This window comes from Dendropsophus ebraccatus, chromosome 3, assembly GCF_027789765.1.
Source record: "Dendropsophus ebraccatus isolate aDenEbr1 chromosome 3, aDenEbr1.pat, whole genome shotgun sequence".
Taxonomy (NCBI): domain Eukaryota; kingdom Metazoa; phylum Chordata; class Amphibia; order Anura; family Hylidae; genus Dendropsophus; species Dendropsophus ebraccatus.
In genome coordinates this window covers 32,965,264-32,979,945 of record NC_091456.1, presented here as the reverse complement: position 1 = coordinate 32,979,945, position 14,682 = coordinate 32,965,264, and the positions used below count along the sequence as shown (strand labels likewise).

Here is a 14,682-nt window from a genome sequence, read left to right as displayed (position 1 = left end):
AGGATGAAGATACTTTTCTTACCTTGATCCTTTTGCTGTTTTCAGGAATTTTGTAGTCAAATAGATATGTAAATTGAGGTGGTTTGGTGCACTGTGGATGGGACAACCACCCTGAGTGCACCAATCTGCCCTGGCTGGCCCATGTTGTGCATGTCAGCTGATCCTAGCCTTTTAACATGTCCTATTACACTAAATGATTATCGGCTTGAACATCCGGTAATCGGCCAAGTTAGGCCGATAATCATTTAGTATAACAGAGCCTTCAATTGTAAAGAAAGTTATTGTTATAAAGTACACATTTTATGCTACAACATGTTGTCTCCATAAATAATTTAATGACACTAATAATACATATTATTAAAAGTTATTTTTATTTATTATTTTACAGGCAAAAAAGGACTGGCAAAATATTTCATTATTGGAGGAAAAAACATCTAGACCAAGATTTATCAGAGCAAATGACGAACCAATGCCATTAAAGGAGAGTACAGATGTTCCAAAAGACAAAAAAGAATACAGTTACAAAGAGAAAATATATGATGCAAAATCTAATTCATCTGAAGAAAACAATAAAAATTCTAGCCTGGTGGAAAAGACAGTAAAGACTGTAAAAGCAACTTTGTTTGAGCACAAGGTAGAAAGGCACAGTCCTCCTGAGGTGTACCACTCAGCAAATCTTATGACCAGCCAGCCTCCTAGAAGTGCTGTCATGTCTGAACGTCTACAGGCCAAACATGAATCGTCAAGTTGGTCAGAATGGTTAAGTGGTGATAATGTGCAATCCATGTCACATATTCGAAAGGACTTTGAAATAAAAGACAGTAAGTTCGGTGAAAAGTCATCTGGAATTGTTACTTCTTACGCAGAAGATGGAAATGTACAAAGAATGACTTTGCAAAACCTTAAAAACTTTGATGAGAACAGGAGGGTAGAGCCAAAGTATGAAGTTGTCCAAGCTGTATCAGAAAGAGCTGTAAGTGAATCTATTCATATGGTACCTGAAGACAAAGCCTCGACTCTTCGATCTCGACGATCTTTCCACAACAAAGATTGGGAACTTGGCAAGGATGGAGATGGACGTTCAGGGTCTAGTCTGCAAAGAAGTAAGAGTGAATATAGAAAGAGAAATCCCCTGAGTAGTCCCCGGGAAAATTTCCAAGGCAAATTTTTTAGAGACACTGATTTTGCTTTTGAAAGCAAAAATGTTTCTAAAACAGAGAAGAATGAAGTTGCGCCATCAGAAGGTCTTTATAAAAGAGATCGAGTTTTAAGCAGTAAAAACAAAACTCTAAATGATGACAAAGACTTTGATTTTAAGGAGAAATTCCATGAATCAAAAAACAAGATTGAAAAACAAGAAAGTACATTAAAGAAATATACTTCAGAATATTCTGCTTTTGGTAGTGGGGCAACCGATAAGGAAGAAATAAAAACCTCTTTCAGAAGTTTCAGTCAGCAAAGTGACAAGTCGATTAGTTCTCGCAGCTCAACGGAAAAAGATTTTGAAAAAGGCGTTAAAACTGTGAAGGAAGATCCAACCATTGCAAATTCAAGTGTAAGAGATGAAATAAATTATTTACCCAAAGACTACAAAAAGCAGTCATCCCTTAATCAATTTCATCCTCAAAAAGAATTGTCAACCAAGAACATCAATAAAGAGGAGCCAAATGACTTTACTAACACCATGTTAAACTCGGAAATCGAGCAGATAAAGAAGGAATTATACACTCGACGATCTTCGAAAGAAGCTGAAAGCTTTCAGAAGGACTGTAAGGAGGAATTTAAAGATGACACTCCATTGCTAAAAAGTAAAGATTTCTTTCAAGATGGAGGGAAAATCAGTAAGACGTCTGATAAGTATAGATTTGAGTGTGATGATATAGGAAGGAAGCCAGCTGAGTTAAAAACTCCATATGATAAGAAAGACCACATAGATCTTACTACTGCCAAAGACCCATCTCCAGTGGATAAAAAAGTAACTTATTTTGCAGTAACTGGTATGGATGGTAAAAAGCAGAGGGATGACTATGGTGAAAATCAGAGCAGCAGCAATATTAGTTTTTCCAACGATTTTACGCACAATGTGAGAAGAGCCAGAACAAACTCCAGCTCTTTCATACAGGAAGAAAAAAATTCTGAGAAACATATAGACGCCTCATATGGCATAAAAGGAATCAAAACATACAAAAATGTGCAAGTTCTTCAAGAGAACTTTAACGAAAAGTCAGAGAAGACATCCGAAATTCGCAGTGTTACTGATATTGATGCTTTGCTCAATAGACACATGCAAAAGTCTGCTGTAAATAATAAAAGTTCATCGGGTTTAGATACTCAACTAAAACCTGTGCAGAAATCACATATTATAGAGCCCGAGAACACTCCCGAGTCAGATACCAAAGGATTTCCTCTTGATGGAACATATAAATCGAAAGCGGTGGACCTTGATTCACTAATGGCTGACTATAATGCCAGTCGAGGAAAGGATAAAGAGAACAAGGCCAGAGAGGAGGATCATAGTTTGACTAAATGGGAAAGGTCAAGATCTTTCAGGGAAGGTTCAAGTAACAAATGGAAAGATCCCTCAGCTAGAAATGTTACTCATGACGCAGGCTATAAGTATGAGGGTGTTGCATCGCGGTATACTTCACCTCAAGAAACTACCTCAACAAAGGATAATCTTAAGCAAGGTGTCTCAAAAAGTTCTACACTTTTAGATAATTTTAATACTTTTACAGACGGAAGTCAGGAGAAAGATACATATAAAGGAAGGGGGGTCCATGGCATTAGAGAAGCCTCAGTAAAAACCCTAAACTATAAAGCACAATCAACACAGTCCTTTGACTCGGCAACAGCAGAACCATGGTCCACTTCACATATGCAAGGGAAACAATCGCTAAAAAAAATGAGTGGTGATCAAACTGAAAATCGGGTGGCAGATGGTGAACGTCAGGTCTCTACACATAGGGACGACGATAAGACACAACCAGCTTCCGCTAAAGGTAGTGATTTAATCAGCCGCATGTTGGAAAATAAAGATAGGCGAATGGAACGGCATCGTTCTAGACAAAGTGTTCCAGTGGACCTACCGCAAGAGCCAAAACTGCCCCGAATGGAGACCCTGCAAGAATCCTGGTCATACTCTGAAAGCAAGGTATCAGTTTAGTTTATTATTGTGCACATTTGATTTAGGGGGTTTATGCAAAATCTTTTTTTCTTGAGTGAGAAAACAGGTTTTCTTTGGCACATCTGTAGTATGGGATAGAGATGCAGGAATTGGAAGTTACTGAGCGTGAGGAGCAAGAGCTAGCCATCTGGTCTGATCGCAGACAAGAGCTACTGTAGTACAAATTGGTATAAAAAAAAGTTTAAAGGGTACCTGTCACTTAGCAGCTGACTCCTGATCGGCTTGAAGTCAAAGCTGATGCCGGACGAGTCTGGTTACTGTGAATACGTCCCACACTGGTCAAATTCTGTGCTTGAGTGGTATTTAAATTATTAGGGCTTGTTTATGGAATTTGGCCTGTGTAGGACATAATCACGATAATTCAACATTCCAAGGAGCTGGCTGCATGATTAATGGTCCCTTTAAAGGGGTACTTCGGCAAAGGTAAAAAACAGGAAGAGAAGGGGGTGGTGAGAACATAATAAAAAAGTTATGCTTACCCATTCTGGTGCTTCCACAGCACAACGCCACTGCTCACAGTCACCCCTGGGTCTCCTAAAGCTTCCGATCCTATGACGTCACTGCCCCACTCAGCCAATCAGAGACTGAGATGGGACCCCTCTGCAGTCACTGACAGGCTCAGCAGTTAGTTCCTGTGGTGTTGTAATGACACAGGAACCCAGGAGATTCAGGAGAAAGACTAATGGCCCTATTCCACCGAACGATTATCGTTCAGATTATCGTTAAATCGTTCGAATCTAAACGATAATCGTTCGGTTGAAATGCAGTTAACGATTAACGACCGAACGAGAAATCGTTGATCGCTTTATAAGACCTGGACCTATTTTTATCGTTGCTCATTCGCAAAACGTTCGCATTGAATAAGACGTCATTCGGTCGTTCGCAATAGATACGAACACAATAGCGAAGAAAAAGCGAAGAAAAAACGATCGCAATTACGATCATAAGTAACGATTATCGTTCCATGGAAATGACTGAACGTTTTCAGGTATTTCGCAATAGTGGTCGTTTGAGATCGTTTCATCGTTAATGATTATGCAAACGATAATCGTCCGGTGGAATAGGGCCCTAAGACTGACTGTGAACATTGGTGCTGCAGGGGGCACTAGGAAGGGTAAGTGTTACTTCTTTATTATGTTAACACATACCCCCCCCCCCCCGAATCCTTTTCTTGTTCCCTTTGATTGCATCTTGAATGGAACAAGGGAGGGAAATAATGGAGGTAAGCATGCAGTCTTTTTTTGTTTTGTTTGTCACTTCACAGGGAGGCCTTTAGAGCTCAGTCTTTCATCACATTCCCAGTAGCTCAAAAGTTTACAAACACATGGTTAGTATTTGGTAACGTTGCCTTTAAATTGTCTAACTTGGATCACAGGTGGAGACAGCCCCAGTCCTGCCTAGAAAAACAGGAATACAGCCTAGGTCATAGGTTTGTATTCCTGTTTTCCAGGTGGGACTCAGGCTGTCTCCATATTCTGCACTGAAAGGGAAGACAGCCGGATTCAAATGCCGTTGGTTTGTACTAACCAAAACCTTGGCCCGGCTCGCTCATCTCTAATTTTTACCTATTTCTCCTGACAGAACTGTTGTAACTGAGTCCGGTTTGTAAGCCTTTTTGCGCACACTCTTTTTCAGCTTTGCTCATACATTTTCTGTGGGATTGAGGTCAGGGCTTTGTCTTATAATATGTTATGTTACATTACGCTATGCTTTTTAGGTATATCACAAAAAAGAAGAACTTAAACAACATCCAGCAAGAATACGAGAGGTGGAATTTGCAACAGATTTATCCAGGAGAAAGAGTCTGCAACGGCACAAAGATTACACAACAACCTCAAACGAGGTAAGACTTTAAATTGTATTTATTTTTAATTTATTTTTTTACACATGACAAGCATGAAAATAATTTTAATCAGTAAAACACGATTGTTATCTTTTTTACCTTTTTATTTTAGAAAATAAAATCCTTACCACATGGTTATGTCAGTTTTCTGTGTCTCAGCAATTTTCCCCTCCAAAATGAGTAATTCTCATGGGATATATATATATATATATATATATATATATATATATATATATATATATATACATAAAAATAATTTGGAACCTCTAGCATGTTTGGTATTTATTTTTTACTGATTATTTGAAAGCCTTGATTCATGATGGAATATGATTCTGGGCTGTTGCATCCTGTTGTAGTTGGGACCACTGTACACTGTAATTCCTCTAAATGGCCCCTATATTTCAGCTCTCCTTTAGTGGCTGCTCCGGGGGAAATTTCCAGTTTGGGGCTTGTCTATTTTAAAATGGATTGTCTCTGTCTCTAAGTAATTAAAAAAAAAATCTCAATGATATATTTGAGTAAATAGGGGTGAGCCGCAATACAAGAAATAGGCCATGGAAAAGATCGGCTGTGCTTCTGGAAATAATCAGATGTTTTCTTTTCTCAGACAGACATTTACTTATAGGGCCCCTTCTCTCATACTATTTGCAGACATTTAATGCCAAAAGGGCTTTTTTTTTATTTATTAGCTAAAGAGTAGAGCTGAGCGAACCTCGCACAAGTCCATCCAAACCCGAACGTTCAGCATTTGATTAGCGGGAGCTGCTGAACTTGGATAAAGCTCTAAGGTTGTCTGGAAAATATGGATACAGCCAATGACTATATCCATGATTTCCACATAGCCTTAGGGCTTTATCCAAGTTCAGCAGCCACCGCTAATCAAATGCCGAAAGTTCGGGTTCGGATGGACTCGAGCATGCTTGAGGTTCGCTCATGTCTCCTAAAGAGACTCTTTTTAGTGCAGCCCTCTCTATTGGAGGACCACATGTACTGATTGAAAACATTGGCAATACAGTGTAATGGCAGATAGCTGATAGTGGTTGCTCCTTGCAGTGAGACCATGCCAGCAGGGGTAGCAGCTTTGTGACAAGGGGTTGTTAAGACTGTACATTCTGTTTTAGCTCATTGTACTTGCTTAAAGGAGAATTCCAGCAAAATCTTTTATTAAAGTTTTGTATTGCCCCCCAAAAGTTATACAAATCCCCAATATACACTTATTACAGGAAATACTTATAAAGTGCTTTTTTCCCTGCACTTACTACTGCATCAAGGCTTCACTTCCTGGATAACATGGTGATGTCACTTCCTGGATAACATGGTGATGTCACTTCCTGGATAACATGGTGATGTCACTTCCTGGATAACATGGTGATGTCACTTCCTGGATAACATGGTTATGTCAAGACCCGACTCCCAGAGCTGTGCCGGCTGTGGCTGCTGGAGTGGATGATGGCAGAGGGATGCTCAGTGTCCCTCCAGTGCCCTGTGTCCCTCAGTGTCCCCCTGCCATCATCCTTCTCCAGCAGCCACAGCCCGCACAGCTGTGGGAGTCAGGTCGTGACATCACCATGTTATCCAGGAAGTTACATCACCATGTTATCCGGAAGTTACATCACCATGTTATCCGGAAGTGACATCACCATGTTATCCAGGGAGTGAAGCCTTGATACAGTAGTAAGTGCAGGGAAAAAAGCACTTTATAAGCATTTCCCATAATAAGTGTATATTGGTAATTTGTGTAACTTTAGGGGGGCAATACAATACTTTAATAAAAATTTTCACTGGACTTCTCCTTGAATTCTTTGCATCAGTTGTATTTGGGTATTCCTCTACATCTGTCTCACGTAAGTGGCCATTTTTTCCCCCCATAAATAAAGAGATTGTTTACGTTCTAGTTAAAGTATAGCTGAAAAGTGCAATTTTCCTTTAAATTCTCCTCTTATTTCCTGGCTTTCACTTGTACTTGCTGCAGGGCATTAGGGCTTGTTCTCATTACAGAGATCATCCTTTGAACTGTGATTATAAAACCAGGTCATAAATCAGAAGCCATCAGCTCACAGACACCGTGAACTGCTCATCGCGTACATCTGGCCTTCAGGCTTTATCTGGCCGAAGATTTTAAAGTTCACAACAGAGTCCTTTTTAACACTAGGTTGCTGGTCCACATAAGATCAATATGATAAACAGCAAATCTGGATCACCTGATTTCTCAAAATGTAAGACTGATCAGTGGGCAGAAGGAGAAATTGGGGCTTAGAAATTAGTAATTCCTAAAATATCTATAGTCATTCTTATAGACCAGACATGGAGAACTATGGGCCCTCCAGCTTGTACAACTACAATCCCCGCTGTCCAGGCATGATGGGAATTGCAGTTTTATAACAGCCGACGGGACAAAGGTTATTCATTCCTGGTTAAGGCCATGTTCAGACCTTGTAAGAGACCGGCCGTTCCGTGACCCGGTCGGGTCACCGAACGGCCGGTCTCAGAAAAGACCATCTTTAGCATCTCAGAAAAGATGATCTTTAGCGCTGCTGAGTTCTGATGCGGGCGCATCCATGCGCGCCCGCATCAGAACTTTTTACTGCACACAATGGAGCGTGCGGCTGGAGCCGCACGCTCCATAGTGTGCACTGACAGGGTTTTCTGTGGCCGCTATTCATTGAAATGTCATGTCTGTTTCTTGCGACGCTGCTAGGAATCCCGGCCGGAGTGTATACCATGTGTATACACTCTGACCGGGATTCCCTCAGCCTGCAGCACAACGCAAGTACCGCAGAAATCACCGCGAACATTGTGTGAACATAGCCTAAGACTAAATAAATTTCCCCTAGTGCAAGATGAGATACCCAATATGGTAGGTACTATATGGTAGTTACAGCTAGCTACTACTGCCACTGGTGTAAGCTAAGTTACCATGACTCCATGGTTTTGCTGCCCTTTTGGGTCTGCCAGGAGCTTTCCCAGTGTATACAGGAATGGTATGGTACTTAGCCAGTCCTACACAAATCTGTGCATCAATCACTTTAATCGGATGTGTTTGGCCAGTTTAATTTAGGCCACCCACAGATGTTTATGGACTTATCTATTCCTGTTAACTAAATTCTAAAGCCTGCTGAAAGGTTCCAAAGTAAATGCCATTTATCCAGCAGGGAAATGGGTTCAATGCCAAGGCAAATGGAAGTCAGTTTGATAACATTGGGGGAATTTATCAATGATTTTTTTGTGTAGGTTTTGGTATAAAAAGTTTTGAGCAGTGGTTTATTTGCTCACAAATTGGGGACTTTTTTCCTTTGCCTTGTGCAAAAATTTGTGGGTTTTCTGGTGAAAGCACTGATAAATTTCCTAATCATTCTTGCAGGCCTCGTTCCCACATGCTGGTGAATGCATGTGGGCAAAACCACCTCCTCACAATGTTGTTTGGACTAAGGCTGGGTTTACACTACGTTTTTGCAATCCATTTTTTGCAAAAAAAGGATGCATGTGTGTGCATCCATTTTGATCCGTTTTTCCATTGAATTCCATTATAAAAAAAAACAAAAAAAACGGATCAGTTTTTTTTTAACGGACACAAAAATGGTAAACTACATTTTTGTGTACGTTAAAAAAACTGATCCGTTTCAATCAGTTTTTTTTTAAAATAATGGACTGACTGAGACTGGACAGCTCCTTGGCCAGTGATTGGCTGAGCAGTCTGTCACTGTTGAGACGAGTCTGTATCAGAAGAAGAGGTAGGATCTCCTTGGGTTGATACTGGTGAGCGCAGAGAGAAAGTATAGCTTCTTTATTGTTTATTACTTATTTGCAACCATGTAACTAATGTTTTGCATAGCTGGATAACCCCTTTTAAGCTATCAGTTTACATTACCATCATAGCTTTTATCTGAAAGGCAGTATACAAGAGCAGCTATTTTTTCCCTTTGCTGTAAAGTAGTTATGGCTTCTGGTTTAGAGATCCAAGTAGCCAAAAACTCATCTAATGATCATATAGTCAGCGAAATGCATTTATTACACTGTGCACAGAAATGTGTTAAATATTTTATTTACAAAATGGAATAAACAGGTTTGCTGTATGTGCCTGTAATGGTAATCTTATGTGCTGAATAGATTTAGAGGTAAAATATTAATAGTACCGTGGGTTGTCTGACCTAGTTCTGTCCACTGTACTGTATGCTTTGCTTCACTAAGATGTGAGAATAGCCCTTACTTCTTCCCAACAAGCATACATGCTAATAACAGTAATTTTTTCTCTTTTGTTGTTGCATTGAGAAGGTTGGGTATTTGGCCTTAGTCTAGCAATCACTTGGCTAAAGGCTTAAGAGTCTCTTCCTTAAAGATTATTCCGGCAAAAATCTTTTTTCTTTCAAATCAACTGGTCTCAGAAAGTGATATAGATTTGTAATTTACTTGTATTTAAAAATATCAAGTCTGCCAGTACCTATCAGCTGCTGTATGTCCTGCAGAAAGTGGTGTTTTCTTTCAAATCGACTGGTGTAAGGAAGTTATATAGATTTGTAATTTACTTCTCTTTAAAAAATCTCCAGTCTTTCAATACTTATTAGCAATGTAGAAAGCTCGGAAATCACGAGTTCTTCTCATACAATTAAACTTTTATTCCATCATCTGAAAAATCTTTACAGGCAGGCCGCGTTTTGGCCTGTCCGATGCCTTTGTCAACATAGTGAGTTAACAAAGACATTAGATGGGTTAAATGGTAAACTGTAATGTAAAATTACAAACTAGCCACAAGGTGGCAGTGTAAGCAGCAGAATTCTTATACAATATTATATACATAGTATATCTCTATTTACAGGCAGTAATGCTTCAGATCTTGGGTACAATGAATTGGTATAACATTCGTAACATATTGTCTTTGTAGCGGTCCTATATGGCACATCATGTGCAATATGCCGTGTGTTCTTTTTTTTGTGTTTCTTTCTATCAGGATTTGCTGGATGGAGGATACAAACATCAGCATCAGCATACAACATCAGCACTTGTGAGGAGCAGGACAATTGCCTACTGTAGCTGTAGCATAATGATCTCTCTAGTGAGCTGGGTTTTAGGATATGGGGAAGGGGATGGGGTTGGATTAGGCCTCATATGCGTTCTTATGGGTGTTTTTCAGTCGCCAAGGTAGATAGGCCCTCCGGGTATTAATAAGGATGGATATTTTTGAACGTTATGAAGATATAGGCCATATCAATATGGAGTCAGTTGTGATTCTGTTAGAAACCGGGCAAATGTTCAAGTAAAAAAATATTAAGTAAAAAACGGCATGGTAGACCTTTAGCAAGACAAAATTGCATAGTGCATGGTTGGCTGTCATAAATGGTTTTTTTTTTTTTTTTTGTAATGCATTCAGGTTCTTATAATGGTATGCTCATACACGGCAGATTTTGGCATTGTTATTGTATATGCACCCTTCAAGATTTAAAACAAACAAACAAAAAAATCTTTTTCAATGTGCTTGCCCCCAAAAACTATCCCATAATGATGAATGAAACGGATTTGAAAGTGTCAGTCACTTCACAAAACTTTTTACATGTCATAAAGACATGTGAAATGTTTTAATCGGTCCGGGTCTGAGTGTTCAGACCCGTACCGATCAGGAGATACAGTTGGGAGAGGACACGCTGCGGCGCATCCCCTCCCGGCTCTGAGTTCAGTCTGGCTCCATAGAGCTCCATTATAAGTCTGAATGATCAAGTGACTCAGAGCTTGGAGAGGATGCAATGCAGTGCGTCTTCTCCCAACTCTATCTCCCGAGTGTTCACTGAGCAAAACTTTTCACATTTCTCTATGACATGTCAAAAGTTTTGTGAAGTGACAGTGACTCTTTAACTTATACCCTAATAGTTTAGTGGGGCAGTTACTGAAAATAACTATATTGTGAATGTCTACATTTTCAATCCACAATTCCTAATCATGAAAATATAAGACCTTCAGATGTAATGGTTACACGGATGAAGGAAATGCCATTGTATTTTTATACAGCAGCTGACTCCAGTGACACACAAGCTATGAGGATGCAGTAAGTGTGAGCTATACAGTCTTCCTCCTTTGTGGTTAAATGGCCTCACTATCCGAACCCTTAATAACCATTTGATCATTCAAACACTTTTTCATTTTAGCTATTTGGTTAGCGTTACTCTACATTGCTTTTCCTTTCCTGATAATGTGGCTTGCTGTATCCTGTGTATATTTGTAGCCTTCTCTGTGTGTTTCATATCGGGCTATTTCACTTACTTACAAATCAGTAATTTTTTATAAAGGGGTGTTCAGCTGATTTTCAGCTTTAATTTGTTGCTGCCCTGGCGTAGAACAAAAAGAAACAGGCTATTCTTACCTGTCCATGCTTTCTGGTCCTCCTACGTCATCTTCCGATCCATAACTATATGATCCTGCTCCCACTTCTGAGATGGACTCTCAGGGGGTGACAGCCCACTCAGCCAATTTAGTGCTGAAATCAGTTGATTTGAAAGAAAAAAAAATCTCCGGAGTACCCCTTTAAGCATGTTCACGTATGTAGTAATATGTCTTTACAGCTTATGGCTTTGTGCTTGATTTTAATAGTGGACTTTTTAAAGTCCTTATTCCTTTCTTTAAATACATGGCACTAGTCAGGGATGTAAGTGCCAGTAATTATAGTGACTGCAGATAGCAAGTGATGATATTAAGTAGCTCCTAGGATACTATAACAGTTTCTTCTTACATGCTATCACTACCTAGAAGCAGAGTTCCCCCAGTCACTGGTCTAACAGATACGGTAAGGCCAGTCACATGAGCAGCCTGTGGCTTACTGATGAGAGGAAGTGTCTGTGCTGCGGGAGAACCTGTGAATTATAAATGTCACTCTACTAACCAAGCTAGTTGTATTATGATCAGTCCTGTGTACTGATCTGAGAACATGGACTACTACTACCTGCCTCAAATTTTCAAGTGCTTTCAGACTACATGGGTAAGAGAACTTCTAGATCTGTACATTACTGGTGTTCCCATTAGTTCAGTGCTTTGAGAGTATAGACTTGGTACAGACATCGCATGCACAGTTAGTTATTTGATATCCGTATCATTGCAGGGTCGAAAAACTATGTTCTCGATATGTTTTTTAAATCTAAAAGGCAAGTTTAACTGCTTACAGCTTTGCATGGCAGACGTTACCCACAGCCCTGAATATGATTGTTATATCATTTGCATCACCAAAGGCTGCAGTTGGAATATTTCATAGTCGGAATTTGTGATTTGTGTTATTTAATAGCTGTATGTTAGCATCACATATAGTATATTTAGCCCAAACCAGGCTTGGTCCAAAACATAGGACAAAAAAAATGTGCAAATCTTTCCATATGAGTGTTGGTTGCACTCCTAGTTTTGGCTAAAAATGCTGACCGAAATACTGTGTACAAACTTACAAACTTGCTTAGGGTGTTTAAATTAAATCTGCTGCGGATCCGCAGCAGAAAATCAGCTGCGGATCCGGTAAGTGTGAACGTACCCTTAAAGTGATAGCTCAACGTGATCATAGGTGCCGAAGGAGGCCTATAGTATGCTGGCTGCGGGGGCCAACCTGCATGGCATATATGTGATCCGATTGCAAGGTCTCGTTCTTTTATTAGCGCCCTATTCCACAGGACGATAATCGTCCTGTATAGTTTTTTTTGTTACCTGCAACTGTAGTGGTGGATGAGAAGCTTGGCTTACCTCTGTAATCCTACACCAAGAGGACAGAATTCCTCCTATATGTGCATCATTGGAAGTATCATATGTTTCAATACACCATGGACATGAAGTGTTTTCTTACGATACAAGCTTAGGTCCACAGGTTTTGTGCGTTTAATACAAGCAGACAAGATGGAACATTTATCTCTTCTTCCTTTTTACCAGTATCAAATTTCCTCTGTGTGCGAAGATGTTAACCTTTAAGGGACGTCTACTTCTGTAATGAATCTCCTTAGTTCTCGTAATCAATGCTGCCAGGGCCTTGTGCCTATTGTGAAGGAAACCTGTTTAACTGGTCATGAGAAATCCAAGGAGCTCCGCATAAGCTGTCGGTGGCTTGCGGCAGGTATGCACTTTGTAGTGCTGATGAACTAGTATAGAATCACAAAGCCGCAGGTAACTTTTGTTGTCCTGGACATCTGAAATAAAGGAAATCTAGCCTGCTCCATGCCCAGTTGTATTATGCATTTAAGATATTATTAGGTTTGTCTGCGTTTCATTAGACTATTTTTTATTATTAGGATTATTGTTACCATTCATAGCAGAACTGTGACAGCTATGAATAAAACTGTCACTGGACAGAGCATAACCACTTCCGAATGAGGAATCGGCTGACGAGGATATTAAAGTGAATGTGCTAGCGGGTACATTGCTTTTTTACATGAATAGACCGGCACAGGGTTGCTGGTGCCTTGGTCATTTTTTCGAACTGCAACCCGCTTCCTGCGCACAGTGCCGGTCTATTGCTGGCCACCGGCCAACCCTGAAGCACTGTAGACAGGCCCATACGCCCTTAGTGTGACGTTCTGCCCTCCCCTCTGTGTTGCGGCTCCATTAGAATCAAGGGAGGTGCATCACAGAGGGGAGGGGTTTTATCACACTGGAGGCTGGTGGGGCCCACCTCCAGTGCTTCAGGCTGGGCCGGTGCCTGGGAATAGACCGGCGCCGTGCGTGGGAACCTGGCCGCGGTTCAAAAAAAGGACTGCAGCATCAGCATCCATGCGTCGGCACCGGTCTATTGATCTAAAGATCTCAAAGCGATGTACCTGCCAGTACATTCGCTCTCAGAGTATGCCAGAAATGTCTGTGGCAGGGATACCCCCTATTGGCAAATTCTAGTCTGGCCAATGTTAAAAAGGCAGGGGGAACATAAAAAAAAGCTGTACTTACCTGTCCCCCTGTCCCTGCAGTGCTGCTTTACTTCTCCTGGACCCCCGCTAGAATCCTTCAGCTCTTCCTCCTGCAGTGTCACGATTTGGCTAATGGGTTGCTTGTTCAGCCAGTCAGTGACTGGGGCTAGACACCTCTGCAGTCATTGACTGGCTCGGCAGGTGATCCTGGGTCAGCTATTTTCCCCCGGGTCTTGTCGACAATGGAACCCAGGGGAAAATGAGTCCTGGCAGGGGTCCTGAAGCCTGTGATGCGGCACTGCAGGGACATAAGGACAGGTAAGTTTAGCTTTATGTCCTTTCCCGCCCCTGCCTGCAGCCATATTATAACATCATGTTTTTGGAGCGTATTTTAAGTACAGTTTTCACATATGTGCTATACCATAACAGTGAGCTGGAGAATACTATGGCATAGGCCAAAACCTATAAGAGACTGTACGCCCCTGTCACCTTGCCAATGGCGGTATAATTGGCTAATGTAAACAGGGGGGAGGGATCTGACTCTTCCTAGATCGCTACCGTCAGAGGAAAGACATACAGTAGCAATTTATTCCCCTCAACCATTGAAATAACTATTTATGTGGTGGAGTTGGAAAGGAATAGCTACTAGAGATGAGCGAACCTCAAGCATACTTGAGTCCATCCGAACCCGAACTTTCTGCATTTGATTAGCAGTGGCTGCTGAAGTTGGATAAAGCCCTAAGGCTATGTGGAAATCATGGATACAGCCAATGACTATATCCATGTTTTCCAGACAACCCTAG

General features: G+C 40.8%; 1 protein-coding gene across 1 annotated transcript in view; it reads left to right on the top strand.

Moving 5' to 3' along the window:
• KIAA1671 (KIAA1671 ortholog) overlaps positions 1-14,682 on the top strand; it is a 148,776-nt gene that overhangs the window by 54,983 nt on the left and 79,111 nt on the right. Inside the window, exons 4-5 of the mRNA XM_069961336.1 lie at positions 389-3,151; positions 4,902-5,027. Of these exons, the coding sequence (XP_069817437.1) occupies positions 389-3,151; positions 4,902-5,027 (2,889 nt within the window). The remainder of the gene's footprint in view (positions 1-388; positions 3,152-4,901; positions 5,028-14,682) is intronic.